Source organism: Zosterops lateralis (genome assembly GCF_965231275.1).
Source record: "Zosterops lateralis genome assembly, chromosome: 1".
NCBI lineage: Eukaryota > Metazoa > Chordata > Aves > Passeriformes > Zosteropidae > Zosterops > Zosterops lateralis.
In genome coordinates, this window is record NC_139762.1 from 37,299,767 (window position 1) to 37,326,217 (window position 26,451).

The window sequence follows — 26,451 nt, forward strand, 5'->3', positions numbered from 1 at the left end:
TTCTACAATATTGCACAGAACGCCTCCAATGGACCACCACTCCACCATATTTTTGTGATCCATGATATAAAAAAATTAAGATATAGTTTTTCACCAAGTTGATTCTGTATCACCCCCTGAAACTTGAGGCTGCATTGAAAAAAAACTTGTCTTGGAATAGTTTTGTGAAGACAGTGATGGACAGACTGCATGGACAGGAATGATTGTATACCTTGATGCCTAAAGAGCTAACACCAACCAAACACACACTTTATTTAAAATGAAACATTAAAACTTCATAGATCTATTCTGGATATATAAAGTTTCAAATTAAAATGCACTATGTGTTTCACAGCAAAAAATGCTATGAAGATGAAATGGATGCTTTATATAAAATATTTACATAGATAGAACATAAAAAATGTACCATAGTTGGTAACCTTTATGACTTGGGGAACCATGTATTTACATATCTTTATCCTCGCATGTGCGTATGTATGTGTTGTGTATATATTTTTAACAGTTGACAGCTGTTTTAGAGCATACAGAGATGCCAAGCTGAATGAGGGTCTTGATTACTTCAAGATTAGCTATCTAAAGTTTCTATTCATTTTAAGTGTTGTTAGTGCGAAGAGTCATTAGTCACTTCCTTGTCTCATAGAACATCAGCATACATTTACATTGTTAATGAACATTTGGGGTAAATGAATTAATGGCACTTTTAAACATCAATTCAATCCTAATAACTTTGTATGTCATAGAAATGTTAAGGTTGGGATAAAAATGAGAAACCTTTTCAGTCAAGGTAACTAATTGCTTCTGGGCACAATAAAGGGTAAAATTAACTTACAGTGGTTTTTTAACAGGGTGAAAATTTTGCTTTTTCTTGAAACAGTTGAGAGAATTACCAATTTTTTTTTAAGAAAATAGAAACCAGAAGAAGACGTTTATATTTTTCTTGACTGGGGTAGACTAGAAGCAAGCTGCTTTTCCTCTTGAAAATGGTTATTATTTGAGGTTATTGAGAAAAAAAAGATTATTTTCAAGTTTCTAAAAATATGTACAAAAATGTATTTGGTTTATCAGGCTAAAATGGCTTTATATCGTTAAAATGTCAAATATAATAGAAAAGAAACACTGACCTAGAAAAGCTATTCCCTTTAATTGTCAGGTTCTAAAATACTTTCCCCATGACATACATTGTCATTTTCAAACGTTAAAGAAGCTTTATAAACCAAGGAAGAAACTGAAAAAAATTAACTCAAAGGGACAATGAAGTTTTACCAATATATTTTGAAGCGAAACATTAGCTTCTTCTAAACTGAAGTAATAAACCTGACTGAGCAAAACTTGACATAGCTTTTTAATAAGAACTAGTAAACAGAGGATTTATAGGCAGATACACCCACATAGAGTAGTTGATCTGGGTGAGGGACTTAGAAAATGTGACAAAGCTGTTTCAACTCTATAATTTAAAATAAATTTTTTATTTTGCCCTCCTGGTACATGTGTTCAATGACTGGAAAATTACAGGTAGTTAAGGTGCCACTGTGTATAACTGAGTACTTGAGAAATGTTTTCATGACAAGGACGAGCTTTCTCATTAAGCTTATCACTTTCTTCGAACCAACTACACTGTCACTACTAGCAAATAAGTAGAAAAGATGAGCAAAACAGACATGCATTGCATTCTCCAAGCAGTTTGTTCTCATTGTTCATTAGGGTCTTCCAAATACTGCTTTTAACTAATTTGCTTCAGGTTATGTAGTAATTTCTACTTTTAGAGCCTGTTCATTCTATCTCAAATTCAAGATATTTTTTCAAATAAGAACATAGGGGTTGAGACAAACAAAAATCAGACTTTTTATTTACATAATTCTGTCCAAAATAACATACTGAACTTTACTGCAGAATCAGGGAAAAAAAAAAAAAAAAAGAAAAAAAGAAAGAAAAAAAAGGAAAAAAAAAAAGAAAAAAGAAAGGAAAACAAACAACTGAAAAACCAAAGCAGTGTTAAGAGTCCATGTTTAAGAGAGTAACATAAAGTCATGCTGCATTTCAATATTCTTATGCTGAAGTCAGTGTTTAGTGTATGATTAAAAAAGGATGACAGCGCATTAAACATTTGGCTAATGCTTCTGTCTGTAATTGAAAGTTGACTTTTCGTGGTTTTCATTAGTGTCAGAGTGTTCCTCACATACTCTGTGAAATGTTCTTTAAGTTGCCCTAGTCAACTTCATTGAGTGAATTAAGCAAATTATGACAGGTACAGTTATCATGACACACTCATATAAGGTATAAACTCAAAAAAAGGAAAAAATTACAGAAATACAAACTCACCTTCCCCTGGCTTGTTCAAAAAACTCTGCAAGGGATCAATGCCTATCTCTTGTTCCTCTGTTTGTAAAGGGTGACTGGTTTCAGACACAGAATGATACATATTGGCAGTAGTAAATTCCAACTGATGAGTATTTATCTGGAGAAAAAAAAAACAACAGAGAAACAAACACTTCAGTATTCCTTTAGCTATTTTTCAACCACACAGGTCAAGAACAAAAGTACTTAAAACTTTCCTTTATTTTCCAGGCATATCATTTCCAGGCATATCAGGCAGACCACTAGCTGTCTAATTAGCAGAACAATAGTTTTTCCACTTGAATGCTGTAAATGCTTTATTATTTGGAGTCCAAAAGAATTGTTATAGTACCTACAAATATCACACTGCAAGTAAAAGTCCAAGCGTGGTTTTGACAGACTGTAAAACAGGGTAAGAGCTTCTTTCCTTCTTTTTTCTAGTTTTCTCTACTCATCTTTTAGTCTGATTCCAAGCAGAACTGATGCTAGTTCTTGGACACAATGAAGATTATAGATCAAAACTGAAGAAAAACCATTATCATCACTCTTCTGGACCCCAAGACCTTCATCCCAGAAAACCTTCCTTTTAACCACTTCTTTTTCAGAAATCATAGGTCAAGTATAACACACCAGCAACAGACACACAAAAAGAATGGATTAATATTGACTGGTATGATAGGTGAATTTGGTTTTATCAAGATTAATACTAACTCTTTTCTTGGTTCTGGCCAGAACAGGGTTTTGCAGTAGCCAGGAGGCAGCATGGCCAGGGGTCCTGAGGTATTCTACATTACTAGTGGTGATATCACACATGGTAGTCATGTCACTACCAGGGCAGGGAGAAAGGAATCTCTTCTGGGAAGAAGGGTTTTTTCCTGGTCAGGTAAGTGTGGCAGAGGGAATGGCTGGGTAATGGTTGGCTCTGAGCTGGAGGAAGCGATTGGTGATCATCATGTTGTTGGGGTTTCTAAGTGAGCAAGAACATTTCTTGTCTTGTTAGTATCATTCCTGTTACTGTTCATCATTCTTATCTCATTGCTGTTTCCAGTAAATTGTTCTTATCTCAACCTGTGATCTTTACCTTTTGTGCCTCCAGTTCTCCTCTCCATCCCACTGCAGGGAAGAGGGAGGGAAGGGGGGAGTCAGCAAGTGTGGCATGCAATGGTTTCAGTAGGAAAACCTAACCGGAGAATACCATTCCTAAACCATGACAGCTTTCTAGAAATATGATGTTAAGGAAGCATTTTAAGAAACATAATCAACTAGCTGGTGAACATTTACAAAGACATCTTCCAACAATGAAGGCCAGAAGGGAAGTAATGGCAGAACTGAAAACTTAGGAAGTAGGTGATGCGGATTCATGATCACAGACTCCTGAATGGCACTCATGTGACTATCAAGCAACTGAACAAAACTATATTAGAAGTTCATTTGAGGAGTGCTGGAAGCCAATACTGGCTGCAACAAATAAGAGGATGTAAATAAAAGGGTGAAAAGCAGACGATGTATGATCAGTGCATAAGAAAGAGAAACGACCTTTCCAGTGCATTGACAGTGCAAGAGTACATTTGTCAAGACTGCATTTAGTCATCTGTACAGCAATTTATTAACACAACAAAACCTAAGCCAGCTAAACAGGTTGATTTGCCCAAGCACACTAAGTAGCTACCTACGACTGGCAGATGAGTTTTAAATATCACTTACTTTAACTGCTTTGTTTACAAGTATCATAACTTTCTAACAGCAAGAAAATTCTATTTAGAAAGAAATATAAAAGAGATACAGGAAGAGGTATGCATCTGTCTACACTTTCAGGACTGGCATATTAATGAATTTGAAATTGCTTCAATTATGCTTCTCCTTTGGTTCCTGGAAGGTATGGCATTGACCACATAGGCTTTATACCTTCAGTTTACTGTCAGTAAATGAAGGGGAACTGGGATTCCTAAGACCTTTTTACAGTCTATACCTTCTTAATTTTCTTAGTAAGTTATGAGGAAAAAAACCCCAAAACCCAAAAAACCCTCAAAAAATAAACAAACCTAGTTGGGCCACTGTTAGGCAATTCCTTGAAACCAGTGCACCCAGGCTGTTTTCAGAAGGATGCTCTCTCAACTGTATTTCCTGAGGGGTTTATCCTTTATTTGCCCTGGCACCTGTGTTACTGTGGTGATGAAATTACCACACCATCTCTCACTTCTGTTTAGCTAGAAGAGAGAATCCTAAGGTCTTGGGAACAACGAGCCAGGAACTGAGGGAAGGTAGGACTTACCACTTGAGCAGTGGTATACCTTTATATCAAATTATTACAATCATAAAATCATATGATAAAACACCACTAAAACACAGAACTGCCTTGAACAACTCTATACTAAGCTCGACAAAATATGTTATGAATGTATGCATAGCTTACATGTTTCCTATGTAATTTTAAAATATATATATATTGAAAATATATAATGAAATATATAATGAAATATATAATGAATATAATAATGAAAACTGCATGAATGGTATTCTAAAGAAAAATATTCACAAACTTGCTAGCCCCTTAAATAACATTTACCTGTAGTCTTATGGCTACAAAAATATAAAGAGATGTTTATAAATACAACTTAAAATAATTTATTTAAAAAAAGAAAACAAACCCCCCACCAACTCTGCAGAAGTAATTTTCTCCTGCTGGAATTTTAGTTGCTGCTCTTGTTTCTTTTGCTATATAGTTGTAAATGGCTTTCTACTGATCCATTGATTTTGTCTTCACTAAAATTACAAGCTTATTTCAAACTGTGCAGCTTAAGTTTAACTTTTTAATTTTATGGTCCTTTGGACATTACTACGCAATCTGACCAAAGCAGAACCCTGAGTGTCTTTCAAACTGAGAACCAGGCACAAAATGACCTGACCTTACCAGCCATTGTAGTTTTAGCAGCCACCACTTAATTAAGACACAGTATATTTCAGACTTACACTTACATCTATAACATGGTATCAAATTAGCCCTAGTAAGTTTGCTCCTCTATGTCCTTCTCTTCTGTAAACACCTCCTTTTTTTTCCAAATACTCCCCAAATGCCATACCTTTACACTCTATATGAGCCATAATTTACTTTACAGACAGTTAGAGCAGTTTTAAACAGCTGAATAGATTTACTTTTGATATCTGCACAGTGATTTAATCAGCTACTTGTGTTTGTTTATGGATACATATGTTTAGAGTTAAAAAAAGTATCACTACCTATTAGTCTTCACTCCTTAGTCCAAGCAATTTTCTTCACAATTTTATACTTAAGTTCTTTTCTGTTCTTCTAACAAAGAGCAAAGGGAACTATTAAACAATTACAATTACTCTTGGGATCTTATTCTGAGACAGATTAATTCTTCAAAGGTTTGTGGTTGATTTGTAATGGCCTATAACATATTGTTTGTATTAAATAAGATGTAATTTAAAACCATTCTAATGTGAAACAATAAAAATGTTATAAAACCCTGAAATTCAATTACTGGGTTACAAGACTTGATACTGACTAACCCTAACACCTCAGTGAAAGCTCAAAGTGACACTTGAACCTATTTTTACTTTTTTTTTAAAGCCTCCAAAATTGAAAGGCTAAGGAGCTCAAACACCAGGCATGCTTCCCACAACTGGGAGTTCAACTACTCTGTAATATACATGAGAAAATAATTAAGGCTATGTATGAAAAATTTATCTAGTCAAGGAAATAAGTAGAAACATGAATCCAGTCATGAGCCCAAGGAAAAAGCAGGCATAGAGGCTCTTTGGCTACTGGCCTTAAGGAAGAGGGCCCTCATGTGCCACCATGGACAGTGCCACAGGTTTGGTCCTCACTAACCAACACAAGTGGGGTGAATCCAGTCTGCCTTTCAGTGAAGGCAGCTTGTCAGCACATCTGTTCTCAATGGAGACCAAAAATCTCTCAAGCGATGGGCTTATGGGCTCCAGCACAGAATTCCACCAGATATTAGAAGGGTTCTGTGTAGATACCTGCTTACAAGACATCATCCCCTCTCCCATGACCTCCTCTGTATTCCATAGGTGATAAAATACCAAACTGTTTTCATTAGGAAAAACTTAACTGACATCTACCTAACTAACAACCTCTTTCTACACAGCAGAGATAAACTACTTGCTGCATTAGATAGTCTGATTTAAGATATCCATTCTAACTCAGAGAACTTTCCTTTTTCTCACTGGGTACTTACTCTTAGTGACTACTTAGTACTTACTTGGAAGTTGCCTGCTTCTTCTTTAGACATGAAAAAGTTTATTCACCCAAGGGTTTACAAATATTTTGCCTTCCCTATTAGCTACTCTAAACACGTTCTGTGATTTCTACCACCTTTAGCCATAAATCAGTCTTATATAATCATGCCATCATTAGCATTGCCATTTTTCCTGTATACAAACCTCTGAGTTTGGAATGCTTAAACTAAATTACATTTAAAACATTCAAAACCAAACCCCACTTCTTCTCCAGACTGTCATTGGCAACAGCCTCAATTCAGCCACACTTCATCTTCCATTAACAGGTATAAGTCATATCTAGCTACGCAGAAATACAAGACAAATATAAAAGTCTAATTGATACATGTTTCTATCATTAGCTCTACTGACAGTGAAGCACCCATCACTTTTGGACCAGAGCTGGGTGAAACATTACAAAAGCACGTACACAGAACTGTACAAGGCAGAAGGCTCATCTATAAGATTATAATAAATTGATTTTAATTGATGTTCATTAAGAAGATGGAAATTTCAAAATAAAACCAAAATTTTTTGCATTCTTTTTAGCAGTGAGACTATTCACTACTATGAGTGCAAGGTGGTAAGATTACTCTAATCTCAAAAATGTTGATAAATCAGCATTTCATAAACAAAACACAGCACAGTTGAACATGAGTACTGTACCTTATTTCACATCATAAGACATTCACTAATGTCTTCACTTGCCACAGATACTGAATAAAAATACTCAGTATTCAAATAAGCAGTTTATGGATGAAAAACATTGTTTCAGAAATAGTGACTACATTAAATTTAAAAAAACCTAAACCCACCTAAAATGTTTCCCTCAATCAACACTGTTCATATGGACTTGGAAAAATTATTTACTCAAAGCACGAAACACACCAAAACATATCAAAATTAATGTTTAAGAAGTGAAGAGTATTCATATTGTTTGGGCAAAATTAGAAAATATAATCAGTTTCAGAAGGGTATTTTGAAGATGTAGCTAACTGAGTAGGTGAAACACAAGTAGGCAAAGCTTTTACAACACGCATTTTCCCTCTCTCTTCCCTTCCCCCCATGGTAAAATGTAAGGAGAGGAACTGCAGGCTTGGGGAGGTAGTCAGGATGAGGGATGAAGAACTGCCCAAATTGCAGCACTTGCTCCACTCTTGCTCTCTGACACCCTCTTGCTTCTAAATGATCTAGCAGCAGAGCAAAACATTTTATGCTTGAAGAAAGGAAAATGAGAACCCACTAACTCTGAGAACAAAGCTGAACGCTGCTGAATCTTGGATATGCTAAAAATAAAAATCAGTTCCCATCAGTACCAGCAAAGCTATCTGAATATGGCATTTCTGAAAACTACTGAAGCGTACCAAAGTATTTAAATAATACTTTGCATTCCTTCTATTAGACTGTATCAACCACCTTCTCCAAATTATCTTTGGTGCTTTATTTCAAGCCATATCCAAAGTTTACCATTTTAATTACTTAAATTGATGACAAGGAGAGGAAATACTTGTTTAGCTAAGTGATAAATTAGCTGCCCCGTGAAGTCAAATTGATTAAAACGACCTGACTAAAAGCAAGTGTCTGATGTGGTAATGGTCTTATGTGTGTTTTGTTAAGTTTGACAGCATCATGTTATGAAGGTTCACAACTTCTGCCCCTCATTTGTGGCTTATGAAGTAATCAAGCATGTTAGAACACTGAAGTGAGGATTTTCCCAAATGTGAAAACATTTTAAACTAGGTAAGAAATTAAATATTAGGAGAATAAACATGCATTGTGTTTATTTAAAGCAATGAAGCACAGATGTCTTCCAAATAATCTAGAAGCAGTCCCAGATCATGTGTTTTCGTACACTGGCCAAATTAAATTATTCGTTCTGAAACAGGAATTTAAAAAAAAAAAAGGAAAAAGTATGCTAACTAGAGGGCTGAGTAGAAGACAGTCCTGAATATGAATTTTGGCAAGTGAGGACTATTTGATCTGTTTCAATCTGGATCTTTTGCCAGGACACTCATTAATAGGTATTTTTGAAAAATCTGTTCTTACCTGTAATATTCACTGTTTTCTTCTTTGCTCTAGGAGTGATTTCTACTTAGGCCACAGAGACCACCTATCTCACAGCACTATGATCTTCTGCTCTCCATCACTTGAGCTCTTTACTACCACCATCTCTTTTTAAATACAGAAGATACTAGTTCCAGTGCTTCCAAGAGAAAAACCGCCAAAAAACTCTACCAACCCAAACAACCCTCCTACACACACAGAGCAACTCAAAACCAGCTAAGATTCCTACTCAGCCACTTCCACAGGTTGCCACCACCCACTGAAAAAACATGCCTAGGGAAGAACACTTACTAAGTCAGAAGAAAAGTGCACAATTTGACAAACTTTGGATAGCATAAAGCAAGTCTGTTTCCTTTTATAAAATGTATCAGATTATGTATCATTAAAATGGAATGATGCAAACATAAAAAATAGTCTGACATGGTGAAGCAGATTAACATTAACATCAGCTGGGATCCAGAACAAAACAAACAAGATCATGCCACTGATGGACAGGTTAACATTAACAGCCAGTGAGTCTGATGGTCATGAAATGCAATTAATTTTGTCCCATTTAATAACATTTCCTGCATTTTAACTTCTGCCTGTCTGATCTCTAATACAAAAAGAGAGTTACATTGGACTTTAAATAAGTTAATTAAGTATTAAAATCAATCATGTGAAAGTCTTAATATTTAATATTGTTAGATTGTATATCAAAGTGGTTTTATTATTTATTTACTCCAAACCTTTCCAGAATACTTCATGTGGCAACAGGGAGTCTGTATCTCACAAGATAAATGCATTTACATTGCCAAATAAATTATATATAAAAGCATTTGTCTTAATACATGTCATTCAATATTAAATATCACCCATTGGTACCACCCTGAAACCCTAATCCATTTTTACCAACCGCACATTTGTATTATTCAAATGTTGTCTATTAAACAGTTGTCTCGAGAGCCACAGTAAAGGAATACATACCTAAGAACAATTATCATAGGAGCTTTAAAGCACTGTCTACAGTTTTAACCCTACAACTTTCATGTCTTACCAGTACTTAAACATGCAAAGTATAAATTCAGTAGTGAATTAAAATGTCAGGGATAAGAAACAACACAAATAGCCTGGGACCATGGCAATGTAGTCTCTTGGTAATTCACATGATAGTTAAAAAAAAAAAAAAAAGACAAAAAAACTTTTTCTTAAACAAAAAAATAGAATTCTATTAATTTCAAAGACAGATATGCATTTGTTACAAGCTCACACATTTGCTGGTATTCAGTTTTCTTGAGGCCATGGGATGGTGGCCACCATGTTTTACAGTCACAGCCCCCTCCCACCTGGGTGAACAATTTTGTTGTTATGTTTTCAGTATGGTCTCACAAAAAAACCCAACAAACAAACAAAAAGACAAAATAGCCAGCCAAAGCAAGGCTCCATTTTGCAGTCTGAATTTCCTGAAAAAAAACCCTAAATCCCACAGCTTTAACACAGAACTATATTTGTTCTTAATGTAAACCTGTGTGACAGATCTATAGTGAGGCTGTTAAAAGAACACAACTTTGATCTAACATTGACTGCAAAAAAGTCTGTGCCCTGAACATTCCTCCACCCATGGAAACTATGTTTAGCACCAGATGTGGAAATGTTATGTTGATGCATTTTCACATTTCTTCCTTTCCACTGAAGTCTCAGATAAAGGTTCCTCATAGAACAGTTGATACAAATCAGATGTGTAAGTCTCTTCCCATTGTTTGACTCCGGCTAAGGCCTGAGCTGAAATACTGATTCCATCTTTAGTCAGATAGCACAGGACAAGGACCAGCTGCTGTAGTACAGAGAGAAGCAAGAAGACCTATTAAGAGCATAGAAAATATAACCTGTAACATAAAACTGAAAAAACCCCAATGTTTTGCTTTAGTGAAGGTGAAAGAGAAGAAGGAAATACGCTGTAAGAGTTCAAATATTTACATCATTCAACTAAAAAGCTACTCCCTTTTCCTGGGGTGATCTAGAGGTGGTAAAAGCCCTATCCGTATTAAAAAGATTCAAACAACTGGAAACTCATTAAATGAGAGAAATTCTTTGTTTGTTTTATTTTAGAATATAATTTATCTACCTGGTTACAAAACAGTTCAACATAATTTAAATTAAAGCTTTGTTCTTCCAAATATGGTTAGGTTTACTGCTGCTTATGGCATACTTTTAAGTATTTAAGAGTTTTACTTTCAGAAACACACAGGCACCATGGTATGCTACACACTTTATGTTTTAGTAATACAAATGTAACTCAAAGGGCCAAAGAACGTCAAGACTGAAAGAAATCATCAAAACAGTGAACTGGAAAAAATGGCAGCTTAGCCTGCAGCCTTACCCAAAATGATAGTAACTAGCTTAGACACTAAAAGTGTATTCAATGAAGTAAGTTTCTAGGATATCACAGCTTTAAAGTAGTAAGCAATTAATCTTGGATTCAGCCTTTATTCTTTCACTATTTTTAGAAAACAGTTTCCTACAGGGGTTGCCAGAATTTTTATAGAAACACCAGCATGTTCATGCACGCACAGAAGCATTTACATCAAATCTTTCTCTTCTAGTTTTCTCTTCTAGATATGCAGATGCTAAAGCAGCATGGTATCATGCTGAGGAACAAAGAAAGTTGGTGGAAACCTCACTTGCTAAAGAATATGAGAATTTCATAGGCACTTTCAAAGGAGCAGAGCGAGGCAGAATTAGTTTCCTACCATACAATGAAGTTTCTATATAATATGAAGAACCATTACCCATGTTCACCTATGTGATCCAATCCTGAGTGAATTCAAATCAGACTTACACAGGAAAACCTGAAATCTGATTCTGCTGCAGTGCAATGACTGCAGACTGCAAGGATTTTCCACTACTTCAGCCAACAGGAGTAGCAGTATACTTATGTCTAAAAGTCATACTCAAAGGAAAAAAGGCTCAAAGTAGGGTACCCCGGTAAAAAGACATGCTGAATCTCCTTCCCTTGACTGCTCCCTCTCACACCCAAAGGTTCAGTCTGTGTAAGGCACAGTCTTTCTGTCATGTACTGCCTGCTCACATTGCTTCTCTTTAGCCTTGCCACACCAGCAGTAACAAAAGCAGGATGCACAGGAACCCCTCTAGAAGCTCAATATTTTTGTATAATCCTTATTCATACCTAGGATGTAGCGAATTCCGAACAGCAGTATCAAAATGAAATGAAATAAAATAAAATACCTCTCAAGCAAAGGAAACCTCTAAGACTTGAAAACATAAGCTGTAGATGAAACCTGCTAACTTAGCAAGTGACTGACTGCATGAAGATATTATATCAATATACCACTTCTGCTATGAGAAACATTTTGCTCAGGGTAGTTGTGGCAGGAATGTATCACTGTATTCCATGCTACTGAAAAAGATGACAAGACAGAAAGTTAACAGAAGGCTAACTCTGCTGCTCAATAGATTCTGATGCATCACTTTTGTTTCTGGTAGTCAGGAACTCTTAGTACTAATTCCTGCCAAGGTCCATAATATTATACATGGGAGAAAATTATAGTGCAATTAACATTCCTTCTTTAATAATTTGATCTCTTAATACAGTGTTATCTGTTACAACTTATTTTCCTCTCTCTTCCTACTCTCATATTTTTCATTAAAATTTCTGAGCAGCTGGATGAAATGTTCTCTGCTTTCCTGTACACGCACATCAAGCTCCCAAGAGAATAAGTGGTCTTGCTGAAGTCTTTGGACGCAGAGAAGCCAGGCCGACAAAACCCCTGTAGCATAATGATTTCTATAATGCACTGCTACTTAGAGGCATTTATTCCTCCTAAAATATTTTCTGGGCAGCCCCTGCTGCTTGCCAGAGCATGTAAAACACAGGAACAGAAGTCCCCAGTGCAAGCAGCATGGTACATCAAGCACACTGACTGTACCACCTCAAAACCTGAAACAGATGAAGCTCTTAAACAGGAAGCAGGAAAGCAGTATTTTGCAAGGTTAGAAAGGAGCAGAAATCTGGCTATTAAAAGGGTATTTAATTCTGCAGAACTTTACCATCAATTTATAGTAACAATAAGAATTTGTAAAGTAAATAAATTCAGAAATGCAGATAAAATACACTGTTAAAGGGGAAAATATTAATAAATGTGAATTGCAATTAAAAGGGTTTCTTGGTTTGGCAGTAAATTTGTTGTCACCAACTAGTTGTTTTCTTTACCTGAAGTCCTGGGTTTATTTTGCTTTAGAAGTGGGTCAGTACATACTGCACAGCAAGAAACAAAAGCCTGGTTTTGCAGAACATTTGTGGACAACATGTAAGTAGCAGAACAAGACTTTAGGTCTTGGTGGCTAAGAGATCTGTTGCCCAGAGATTTACATATGCTCCTCTGCTCTGGGGAATGAGAGCAGAACTGCAGGCAGATTCTCTAAAGCTTTTTGATTTTTATTAGATAATACAATAGATTGATGGCTCCTAAATAAGTTAAGCTTTGTTGAGTGCTCTCTCTAATTCACCAACCACTATGACATGACTGAATCTCCCAGTGTTCTCTGAATACCAAGTTTTGTTGTATGCAATCAACAAAAAGAAATGGAATTCCCTCAAAACAGTAAATAGATTTGAAGAATTGTATTGGAACAACAGCTGTCATTATACCTCACAGAAAGCTGACAACAGCTTTGAGGCTAAGCTTTTAAGCCCATTTTATTAAAAAATATAACTGATGTAAACAGGTTATGGCTAGAAACCTCCTTGATTAAATTTTTCCTGTTTTTAGAAAGCCTTTTCAGATAGTTTTCTTGTCTGTGCTAGACAAGACCAGTATGACTTTTTAAAAATATTTAATGCAAATATCCCAATATATGAATAATGAAAGCATTCTGAATCCTCCTGGACAAAATAGCTGTTTTTCTTTCCAAATATTTTATTTTCTTTTTCTGTCATTTTGACCAAATTTATTAGTTTCTCTCTCACCCAACACACAAAAGACCATTTTGCAAAAAGGCAGATTTCAGGTTTCTTTTTTCCTGATATAGACTGTAGGATCTCAACCTGGACACAAGCAAAAGCCTAGAAAAAATGCTCTTTTTGCTATGTTGTTGTATTTCTGCTAATAGTTGAGATAAGAGAAGTGCCCTAGTTGAGGCAGAGAAGTGACCTAACAGCAGCCAGGCTCTGGACCACTCAGCACATTAAGAATGGAATCAGAATTTTGAACTGCATCCAGAAGTAAATGGAAAGAAACCAAGCATATAGAATCTAGGTGTGATCTGTTCTCACTTTTCTTTCTTACTTAATAGTAAGGCTGTGCATCTTGGGGCACCTAAAATTAGTAGTTGCTTTTGAAATTCTGGTCATGTATTATTCATCTTTTTCTCCTAAAAGGAAGACAGAAGATGGCAGTAGCAGGTGTTCTTAGCTTCCTGATGGAAAAGAAGGAGGAAGTTGACCAAGGGGATAGATCTTTCTTCAAAAGAAGGGTAACAGACAAAGATTGCCTAGCTGAGATGACTGTTCTGTCAAACACAAATCACAATTCCACCTGTTGCCAAGAAGGCTTGAAGGCAGCAGATCCTCTGCCTACTCATCCAAACTCCTGTATTTTGGAAGTTCCTGTATTTTACTGGGGAAGAAAAAGGGAAATCCTGTTCTGTTTTAGCAGCCGCACTTAAGAGCAAATTACTGAATACAACAAATCCAGATAACTAATATTATTTATTCATCAGTTTTGGTTTAGAGGTTTTGACAGCATCTTATCAGAAAGTCAAAACACAAAGATAACTGAAATAAAATTATTTAGAAAGGCAGGAATTATTTACTATGCCAGTCCATTTCAGCTAGCTTTCTCTTAAAGAACCCTACCTAAGACTCCCTTCACCCATTCAAATAACTGAACAGAAGTATTTTTAACATAAACATTTATTTCTAACAAATTCATCTAGTATATCTGTGTGAAGTTAGTCTGTTTGAAAGATTATATCCTTGCCTCCTTTAAGTGCAAGATTGACTCTGTATTTATTGTAGCTCTCTCACTGCACTGATGTTAGAAACCACTAATGAAATAGGAGTCACCTTCCAAAGACATATACACAGCCTGCCCTATAAAAGGTAATAGAGGTGACAAAAGAACATTTTAACTAAATCTCTTTGCATTCTCAAAGCCAGTAGGAATGACCATGAGAGATCTGCAAGAACAAAAAAGATTTTCACTTTGCTGGGTTGTTTCTTTCATGACTGAAGCACGATTTGACCACCAAGCTCCTCAGTTCACAGTAAAATGCTTTAGACCTTATCCACATCCTAACTCTACATGCTAAACCTTTAAACCTATTATTTCAACAAATGGCTACTTTCATGGATATGTGCCATGCTGTCAAACAACTTCTTCTGATCCACAGTATTAATGATCTTTAAGAGAATAACTGAAACATCTACACTGATTTTCCTTCCCACTGTTGCCTTGGTGTGACAGATGTGTGAATACCTCTTAAACTTTAATACAGCAATTATTCAATTTAAGATCAGTTTCCTGAATAAAAGGCACACACAGTCTGCCATAACCATCCCATGACTTACTCCTGCATCAATTTACTCATTTTTATTCTAGTTTATATTTAGACAGTCCATCATGAAAGAGCCCAGAACTTTTAGCCTAACCCAGGTCCTCTTTATGCCATATGTATATGCAATCTACTACATCAATCAAAACGACTCACAGTTCAGATGATGTATACACAAATAAATGTACTTTACCTAGAGGTCAAAATGATTTCTGTAAGAGCACAGAATATTCTCTTGTTTTTAGCTACCTCCCACAACCATGAAGTATAAAAATTTAACAAGCTGCAAAATAACAAACTGAGCACCATACATCGAGTTTCTTTAGTGTCACGCTAGGAATGCTATAATTATAATCAAGAATACACTTCACTTTTAACTCTGTTTTTACTGTATCCTTCTACTTTGTGGCCTGTGGTGGCCTATGCCAGTTTTATAAAACATATGGTTAGAGGGGAGGAAAGGGTAAAAAAAACAAAAACCAACCCAACTTCAAAAAAATCAATTCTGCTACTCCGAGATCGTATGTGCAGGAACTGAAGTGTGGATCTTGGCTTTTTAAGATAGTGATTATATGTTTTGCCCATACTTCTGTCTCAGTTTTTGCAACCACATAATACTGTCTGGGGTGATCACCATGACAGTGGATAAATTAGGATTTCACTACCATTAAGTATGAATTGTTTCTTAACAAGGCTACGAGTCAGCATAGCTCTTATTTGATGGACCTGAAAGACTTTCAAACCTGCAGTACAATAGGTAGGATTAAAAAAAAAAATTAGAAATGCTAAAAAATAAGATAGGTTGAAATGTATACACATCACTTCATTAATTACATGAAGAGAAAGCTGCCACACAAATGCATTGAAATGGGCAGAAATATCTGTCTAAACATGGTAGGAAAACACATTGCTGAAATGCTTTTGATCCACTTTTATGGTTATTTCTTTTTCACCTAGATAGCAACCTTCTTTTTTTTCATAGACATTGAACAATATCACATCCAATGAGCATAGAAGTTTTCTAAAAAAGCTGCAGGATTTTTTCTTTTTTTGACTAAGAAAATAAACCTATACAGCAGAAATAAAAAAAAGGAATGGAGCTGTCATAAACCTGACAATTCAATTAAATTACCGTCTCATATAAGCATGTGGAAAATAGTTTCTGAACTTGTCTTGAGAGAGGGCAGAGGCTGAATCCTGGCTACTCAAAAACTCATTTTATCAACTTGGACAGCCAGCCTCAGTGCTCCACTGTACACATGCAAGGGCCGCTGCCCTAGATTCACAAGGAACTCTTACCTTGAGACTTTTAAATTTTGTTTGGTCATCTGAGTCCACTATGTAACTATTTTAGGAACCTTTCTGTTTTTCAGTATTATGTATATTTCTGGTAGAGATTTGGGAATGTAATTTAAATATACTGTATGCTACTGTGACTCATAGGTATTCAATTAGCAAAGGAGATGCCTGCACTTGTCCACCTCACATTAATCTCTGGAAAATAATTAATACATACTCGTTGCTGTGTAATGACATACCGAAATATGCAAATAAAAATATTCAAAGGGTCTTCACTGATTTTATGACAATGAAATCCACAGCTGTGATATTGCAAACAACCCTAATTTTTATTTTCCTAAGTGTATTCATGTACAATGAAACAGGTAAGTATAATCTTAGCTTTCTTTACAAGAAAACAGGATTTGAGTTAGAAGCCTAAATGTCAGCCCTGAACATTATAAAATTATACAGAATAAGGAGGAAACAGGGCTGATAGTGCTTATAAATATGACAGTGTATTAGGCTGCATTTAATTACCAGTTCAAACAACAACCTGATCTAACCTTTGACAAGTAAAATAAATGTTCTGAATAATTTAACCAAAGCAAACATTTGCTGTTAAATGCTGGCTAATTATAGTAAGAGTTGTACTGAGAGGGGGAAAAAACCCAAAAGAGATGGTAATTTATACACTTCTCCTGCAATTGCTACAGCTATTCCTTGAAACCCTTGAATTTTTTTCCATGCGGGATAGCTATTAAGTATCTACTTCTAGAAAAAAAAAATCTGCCTGTATTTAAAGGAAGAAGCACTGTAGGAAAATAAGAAATAATCCTGATACAGAAAGTAAAGTAACATTAGTTTCAAGAATATCCATCTTTTCTGTGGATGACTTTGTGATACAAAAGGTCTGTGTTTGAAATGTCCTGTACCACAATGAAAGATAAGACATGGCAGAATAATGATTACGCCTTTTTCAAAGTGTCAGTGAAAAATCACACAAGAGCCTCATTATAGGATATGGGAGCACAGTTCAGTTATGTCCACTGCACTTCTGAGAAGTGTAATAAAGAAATCTAAATTCTCTTTTACATAAATATGAGATCAGCAGTTAAATGACATAAATAAACCACAGAGATTCTTTAAAAACAATCCCACCCAAAATATGTAATGACAAAATAATTCCACCACTGTGACTTTTTCAGATATATTATTATAGCCAGATATATTATCCATGTGAAACATTGAGCTTGTTTCAAAAAGAACCTAAATATCTCAGAAAAAACAAGCATATATAGTCAGCATTCTTTAAATATCAGAGCATCAAAATCTATGAAATAGAAAACCAATAGAAGAAAAAAGTGATCTTTTTCCTTCAAGCATATATGCTTTCCAGTTGCAGGCTATTTATAAAGAAATTAATGACTTTTGCTATCTTTGGGCCAAGAGTTTCGCTTATTTATGTGATCAAAAGTTATCAGGAGCATCAGCTGTCTATCTCCATGCACAATAACTATGATTCAGAAGAATCAGAAGACCATGAAAATTTCACAGACAAGCAATGTATAGTAAACGAAAGAAGCCTATAAATCCCTAATCTTGAATATATATTAATATTTGAAGGCTTTATATAATCTGCGAAGTAAAAAGTGAAAACCATTAAAAATATTAAAACTGACTCTAAGTATGCTCCTCTTTTCCCAAAAGTAATTTGTGTGCAGATAAGTTCTGGCCACCAGTTTCTAAGAGAAACATATTATTTTAAAGTTACCTTTTATATTTTCATAAATATTTAAACTCTCCCTGAAATTTTAAATATGTTTATAGAGACATGGATGCTAAAATTCTTAGCCTCTTCCAATGAAAAAATATGAATTAAACTGTTTCTTGCACACTGTAAGAGAAACAATTTTAAAAAGAAACAAATAATAAATTCACAAAAAAATTTACCACAAATTGTTCACTTGATAATAAGTCAGGTGGAGTCATGAAATTGAAATGGATTTCTATCTTGCAGTGTAAAATGAATATTAGATAATCCAGTCTGAAGGTCATTACTATTCTTGCTCCATAGTTCAGGACAAAGTCCTTAAGGAAACAAAGTAGTAAAGAACTTGACAAGATCCATGCCTGACACTGGAGAAATCCAAGTACAGAAATAATTTTACACTGTGTCCACTGCTTCATGTCAAATGGACAGTGATATGCACTGTTTTTTCTCACACTGAGGCATCCATAAAAACATACTCATCCGTATTTGGACAGGACAAAAGGAAATCTGAGGCAGTCATTGGTAAATGCAATGAATCAACTCTTCCCTGCTATTATACTGCACATAAAATTTTGGCATTTAAGCATAAAACTGGAACAGACCTTCTCTAGAGTTGTTATATTTGTGTTCTGCACTTGAAATGGTAATGTACTTATCACACCAGTAAGGTAAATTTCACTCATAGGAGATATCTTTACCTTTCCGTGAATTAAAAGGTAGCAAGAAATAAAGGTAGCCACTCAATACTATAATTTTATCTTCTTCAAAATACTTATATTTTAGATTAAAAAAATGAAATCTACAAAACCATCCAGGTCATACATTGTGAGGGCTGATGGGAAGATACAAATACAATAATTTATATTTAAATAATTAAATCTGATAAAAACACTGATAGAGATGCTAGTGTACTAAAATGCTGATAGTTAAAAAAACCCAACAAAATTCTCTGACATAGCTGCAAGGCATATGCACTGTTACTGAATATTATTTTAGGTTTGGACTGACATAGCAGATGGTGCACCTGGAAGGGTGATTATAACCAAATAATTTGGTTATGTATGTACAGGTACTTCAGCATAAACCCACTGTATAGCACTGTTTACCCAGTATAGCATACCTAGAGGACAATTTATCCAAGTCCAAAAGATATCTTCAACTAGACCACTACAGGAGAAGAGGATTTTCTTGACACTGAAACTAGTCAAGCCTTTCCCTTGACTTTACGCAACGAATTTTTACACTGAAAACTACAAGAAGTAAAGACTCAGTTAGTCCTTCAGATCCATACTTTTGGGCAATAGGTTACACAGAAATCAGACATAGCAGTGGAATACATAAAATAAAAAGCAGAATGGGCTTCTGACCAACAAAAGTCATAGCAGAGCTATGACTGTGGAGTTCTTTTTGAACTACTCTGACATTTCATCCTGGTAGTATGTTATTACAAGTAACAATTACTTTAGTCTGTACTGGAAGTTTCCTGCATATTTTAGTTTGGATGTACTTGTAAGGTCTTCCTAAAGAGAATTTGCTTTTGTGTAGAATGGCTTTATGATGTGGATTAGCTTCCACAAGGGATCTAAATTGACAATAATGAATTCATTTTATATAGTAAGCTAGACTTAAATGAGAAGTGAAAGGCCAGTGCCAACAGAGTTCAGTGATCAGCCACTGTTGTTCTCTCTATAATTCACTGGTTGAGTTTAATAATTACAGCATTGCCTTGATAAGCTGTAGCTGAAGCATACTGGGAGGAGAGGAATAGAGAATGCTTCTTGTGTTAATAGGAGAATGGATTTTTTTAATCTAAATGCAGACCCACATAAACTGCAGAGTATTTATAACAAACATCTAAGAACACTGACACTGGTTTAAACTAAAATTAATTTATATCACTCAAATCCGGAAAAACATAATTTCAAGCTTTGATCTTATTAGGATACTTAATGTAATCTTATTAGGATGTGAGCTTCTATATATCAAAGTGTTTTATACATTGCAAATATATTTTAAAGAGCTTCCATAAACATTACTAAACAATTCACTACTGATCTCCAAACCTAGTTTCACAGGGGCAGATTATTGGATCTGCAGCTAATACAGCAGGAGAGGAGGCAATGCCTTCACACAGACGATTCTGCTGCTATACAGAGCCGGCTGTCACATGAGTGCTAAGTAAGTTTCCAGGACTTTCTCATCTCTCAACTGCCTGAGATTTAGCACTGAGCAGTATGCTTTCCAAAAGGACAGAGTACCTACAGCTTCAGCGGAAGCAAATGGGGATCATAGATGCTTAAAATTTCAGAAAATCAGGCCTGGTGCCATATACAAGGAAAACGCTGCCAGAAATGTCACTCACAGAATCCATGCCTGCCACTCCACAGGGATTCATATATGCTTAATGATGGCTAGCAAGTACAGAGAGCAGACCTAGCTAAGGAAAAACAACAGAAAACCAGGCAGCAGGCAAGCGATGAGCACTCTGTCTGCACTTGTATCCCCACTGGCAAAGTAAAAGTAAAATGGTTAAGAAACCGGTAAGGCTGATGCCAAAATCTAAAATGTTTCTCAGGACTGCAGCAGACCTCAAAAGATAGTTTTTAATTTCATTTGAAACAGTTTCAATACTTCAACATTAATGTATGCACATATATATTAATGAAGCAGACATGTTAATCCCCCCGATGTCAATGTCTGTGAAGCATCTTAGCTCTTACTTCCTTCACCACCAGTCGTGTGTAAGTAACATACTGTGGCAACATATGAATAGTTCATAGCTCCAGCAACAAATGAATGAATGAACGGTGACCTAAACACAAGCAGCCATTAAGGTTTCTGTTTCTTTACCCATCAGCTATTGCATATACTCCTGGCAAACAAGTGTGTTTTTCTGACATGCACACTTGTCTGTTAATAAGTTAAAGAACTATTTCATTCAGTCAAGAATCTTTATGTTTTTCCCCTACACGCTTCGTTTCTTGCTACATGCATTGGAGTTTTACTCTATTAGAGATGCTCATAACAAGCCAAAGAAATGGAGGTGATGCTGCCAGGGATTAAGGTAAAGGATGCTACAGTACTCTGCAGAAGCAGAAAGGGTTTGCCGTTGCTTCCCTGCACTTGGAAGGCTTATGCACCACGACAGCTTCCAGTTAGCACTCCTGTTCGATTTTAGTGTGCACTTACATATCCCTTGCAAGACTTTAATGTACTAAACAAACTATGAGGCAACATAAAAAGAAAGAAAAAAATCTAACATTTTAAATGGCATCAGGCATGAAATAATTCCAAGGTGGTGGGTGATATTTTTCCTGGTTTTGGTTGTTTTTGTTGGTGGTTTTTTTTTTTCCTGAGGGGTGTGTGTTGTTATTTAGTTTCATTGGGGTTTTTTTGTTGGGGTTTTTTTCTTCTTTGACTTGGATTTTTTTTAATGCTTAATACAAGAAGAAAAGACCAAAAACCCCACACAAGAGCCATACCTGTCTTTATCAAAGGTTCACCTCAAAATAACTCCATTAATAACCCAGTGCACATCATCAATACAGTGGGCAGAGGTAAATTACACTGTATTTAACACCAGTGAAACTAAATTCCAGCTGCAGAATCTTCAGGAGGAATCATCTGTAAGAACAAACACTGGGCTTTAAGGGACCAGCAGAAAAAAATCTAAGTGAAAGTAGTTCACAAAAATACTTTTCCAATTTTAAACAGAATGACTGACACAAACTTACCCATCAATGAAAACTCCACAGAAATCAATTTTTCAAATTTTTTATCTCAGTTTAAAAACTGAGTCCATTTTTCCTGTTATCTACAATATACGGTTCAAAATTCTCAGTCCCTGCAAGTCTTGCAAAAAATAATCTCTGCAAAAATAAGCTCAATGAATTCAGACAACCCAGGCCAAAGAAAAGAAACAGATCCTGTGAGCTTTTAGTCCATTAAATGAGCACTACTCTAATGGATTTGTCTTTGTAGAAAGTAGAGAAAAACAGAAGGATATCTGCTTGTGATAAATAGATTTTTCTTTTCTATATTAAGTTTTTTTATATACAATAGTGAAGCTTTATTTTGTTCCTTTTTAATCAAATAATTAATGTGGATAGTTGGTCAAAGGAACTAGAAGTTTCTTAGAGTGCAAAGTGTATGACTGGCTCCTTTATTCTTGAAGGTTGCATCAGGCTGCCTTCTAATTTTTAAAGCAGAAATTTGTAGAGAACCTGTATTCAATAATTAATGTTTAAAACTTTAATAAACTCTTTACATTCCATGAACAGTGTGTGTGTATGTGGGTGCTACAGAAATGACCAATCCGTATGATTCAACACTGAGATTCGCTCTGCCCCTTCCAGCATCAACCCTGTACCATGTATCAAGTATGTAATCTTTTTTTTTTAAAGCATTTCAGTTTACATGATACCAGTTTTCTCCAGTTCTCTAACTATGCTTTTAGACTAACAAGGTATGCCTTCTCAAACTTTTTCTTCCTCCCATTTTTTAAGTAGGCAGAAATATGCATACATGTTGGTACGAGGTATGTTAATGCAACATATATATTATTATACAGGTAAAATACTACCTTTGCTGGATAAATGATGCTACTCCTCTTACTACAAGGTAATTTCAATGTAAGTGACCACTAGGAAAGAAGAGGTTGCAAGATATTATCTGTCAGAATATAAAATAATGTCTTTCACAAATGAAGAAGATAACCACTTGTTAACGAACAATAATTTTCCTGAACTCAAACCCTACAGCATTCAGCTGACTGAAAAGTAAAATGGCTGCCAAAAAAGCAATATGGGTGAAAACAGAATTTTTTTCTCACTGTCAGAGGCAAAATTTATACAAAATGGTAAAATGAAAACTTTATTTTAAAATGTATGTGACACAGAGATGTAAGGTATGACTGGGCAAAGAAAAGGTTAGCTGATCAGATTGATATGACCAGAAAGATTTGGAATCTGCAGATTTCACAGGTCCCTATTGCTGCTTTACCCAAAGCACGTGGAGGGATTATATTTATGTAGAAAGAGGAAGAAATTTGAAATCCTGGAAAGAGAGCGAGTTAGTCTAAAGTCATAATAGGAGGGGACTTCTCCACTGTGTCTAATACACAAGTTGTTCTGCAGCATCATTTTCTGGATGCTTGGAATCAAACTATCAGTTTTGCTGCAGATTTACAAGGCATTAAGTCAGCCTTAGACTCCCTCCCTCTTCTCTCTTTTCCCTGTTCTCCCCAAATACTAATTTCACCTTTATTCTTGAAAGTTATTTACATTACAAATTAAAAATAATGTAACTGAGATTCTAGGAAAGCCACCAATTAAAATTTTAACTTTCATGAATAATGATCTATTTTGGATTCTTCTAATTTTAGGACTTCCTTGTGTGTATTCATATATTTCTTCTCAACCAGAGGTAAGAGGTTGGACACTGACAGACCACTGAAGGAGAAGAGGTTCTTTCATGATAAGCCAACATAGTCCTAAGCTGATTTTGGGCATTATTTGGCAAGCATTACTGTATTAGGAAAGCAATATTTCAAGGTTCACATGCACAAAGTGCAGTGTGTATTATACAGCTATTAAAAAGTAGCATTAACATAAGACAGAATACAACTTATCCATGTAATTATCTACTCAATTCAATATGCCCACAGAACAATTATACACCACTGAAAATATATAAACTCAAGTTAGAAAAATCTCTACTGTACCACTGTCTTAGGTAGGTTATGTCCCCATTCTTTAAAACCACATCCAGTAATATTATTCAAAAACATAACTAACCAAGCTTGGGACTCCTACATTCATATCTACAAAAATTATGAAAAAGCAATCAGAAATTTCATGGACAGTATACATACTTATTAATATGATCTGCTTTATAAGGTCCCAGTGAAAACATCTTATTAGTTCAACAATTAAATGATTCAGAAACCATCCACACTATCTTTGCCTTTTAACAGTTCCAATCAGTAGCAGATCTAGGTGCAATCAACAGCAGCAGGGGGCTTTAGGAAGCAAAACAAAACAAAAACAGTAGGGATCTTTACTAGTTCACAGTAATTTGTACAAGGAGATGTTATATGTTACTGCAAGTTAGCCCAAGATATGGAAAAAGCTACAGGAAAATTCCCTATTATCTACAACTACTATTTCAATACAGTAACATCAATATAATAAGGTTTTATTAAAAACTGAGTATTTAAAGTTTACCAAATCTCCTCTCTGATCTAGAACTTCTTTACCTCTTTTCTGCCCTCTCCATTTTACATTTTCTGTAACAAGATCAATATTTGGGTTACCATGTATTCAGAATCCATGGATGTCACCCCTTAAATTTGTGAGTGGGCTGCACGAGTGATATAAAGTCCCTCTTCTGTAGGAGTTGAGCACATGGTCTAAACAGCACTTTTAGCCCCTGCTATGCATGGTAGCGAAACTATATTTCCCATATGTTAGTGCTGACAGGCTGACTGATATAAATTCAACTCAAAGAAACTTACATACAAGTTATTTTTATGCTTTTTAATCCTTTTCCTCTATTAACAGTGTCCCAGATATAAGAGAGGAATACATTAAAGAGAAATTGATAAGTGGTGCAATAATTTATGCACCCTTTGAGTGCTAGGACATCTGCATAAAACGAGGCCATCGCCTTTTTGATGTCAAGGATCTTGGGATAGTTCCAAATTGTAAGTATTTAAATCCTAAGCTCTTAAATTCCCATTGATTTTATCACAAGCGTGAAGAGATAAGCATGCATCTATCTTTTTGAATCTGCCCTTGTTAACATCTCTGAAAAAAATGTATCCAGCCACAGCTACGCAGCACTCCTAAAGGACAAACAGTGAACATCTTACAGTGAAAGACCATGTTGCCACATCTGTAACATTCCTCCTAATTCAAAGCAACTTTGCATAAAAAGAGCAATTGCACTTTTGGACTGAGACACAGAGATGACACACTCTTGCCACCCCATCTCCTCTGCAGAATCAGGGAAGTTCTGATAGTTCCTTTTTTTGCCCCCTCTATTTTACGTTTTCTGTAAGGAGAACAATGTTTGTGTTAACATATATTCAGAATCCTCTTTATCAGGCACTCTATGGGATGCTTTCTTTGTGGCCAGGCAAAGACACATGAAATCCAAAGTTCTTTGCAGATGATTGTCTCAGTGACCACAAAAAAAGCATTAGAAAGCCTTATACTTGCTTGAGCCTCTTGAAGAGCAGGTCAAAATCTTAAATATAATCAGATTAAATACTTACCATATGGATATTCTTTTTAACTCTGTTCTATTAATTAATTATACCCAATGTTTTGCAGCCAAGCCTACAGGTCTAGCACTCAGCTTAACCAGAATCGTGAGAGCAGAACATGCTGGGGGTCAAACCATGATGGAAAAAGCACCAGGTGGAATCCCTGCCATACTTTTGCAGGTACACTAATTCTCTCCCAGAAGCTGCCAGCAGTGGATAAAACATACTCCCTATCTCCCATCAGTCCTCGAAAGAGGATATCTTCTGAAATAACTATATAATTTAGTGAAAAGGCACCTGTTGAGCCAGATAAGAGGCAGTTACACAAGTACAATAGAAGAGTAATGGCTGTAGAGGTGAAGAGAGGGACATTTCACCAAATTCTAGAGAAGAACAGGAAACTCTCAGGGACTAGCCACACAGCTTGCTACTGTTGCAGCTCAGTGGTGATAAATTCAGGGGAGTCAGGGCACAATGTGAGGCAAATAGCCTCACTAACTCAATTCTTCACCTTGCTATCTCCCAGACTATCTGATTCAAAGCTCCTCAGAGAAGCTTTTAAGGGAAAGCCTTAAGACACATTTATTAAGGATAGTGAGCTTGACCATTATCAACAAAATCATTTCATGTAAGAACAGTTTAAATGTAGTTAAAACTAAAGAAAAGGTTCAAAGCTAGGACACAGATGCTCCATCATAACCAGCTAACCATTTCCAAAATGAATAATCTGCCAAACACATAAGAAAAAGCATCAGATTCTTTTAAAATTAATTGATTTCCAACATGAAAAGTTACTACCTTTCCATAAATTCTACAGTCCATGAAATAAAGGAGTGTTAGAACTTTGCTGTCAAAATCACCATCAAATTCGTATCTGCTCCACTAGCTCACCTGAGTGTTTTGGATTTCCAAACCTGAA

At 35.5% G+C, this 26,451-nt stretch overlaps 1 protein-coding gene across 6 annotated transcripts in view; it reads right to left on the minus strand.

Moving 5' to 3' along the window:
* TBC1D5 (TBC1 domain family member 5) overlaps nucleotides 1-26,451 on the minus strand; it is a 315,300-nt gene that overhangs the window by 182,125 nt on the left and 106,724 nt on the right. For all 6 annotated transcript variants that reach the window (XM_083858412.1, XM_083858415.1, XM_083858416.1 and 3 more), the window contains one exon: nucleotides 2,320-2,455. In XM_083858412.1, coding sequence (XP_083714538.1) covers nucleotides 2,320-2,455 — 136 coding nt within the window. The remainder of the gene's footprint in view (nucleotides 1-2,319; nucleotides 2,456-26,451) is intronic.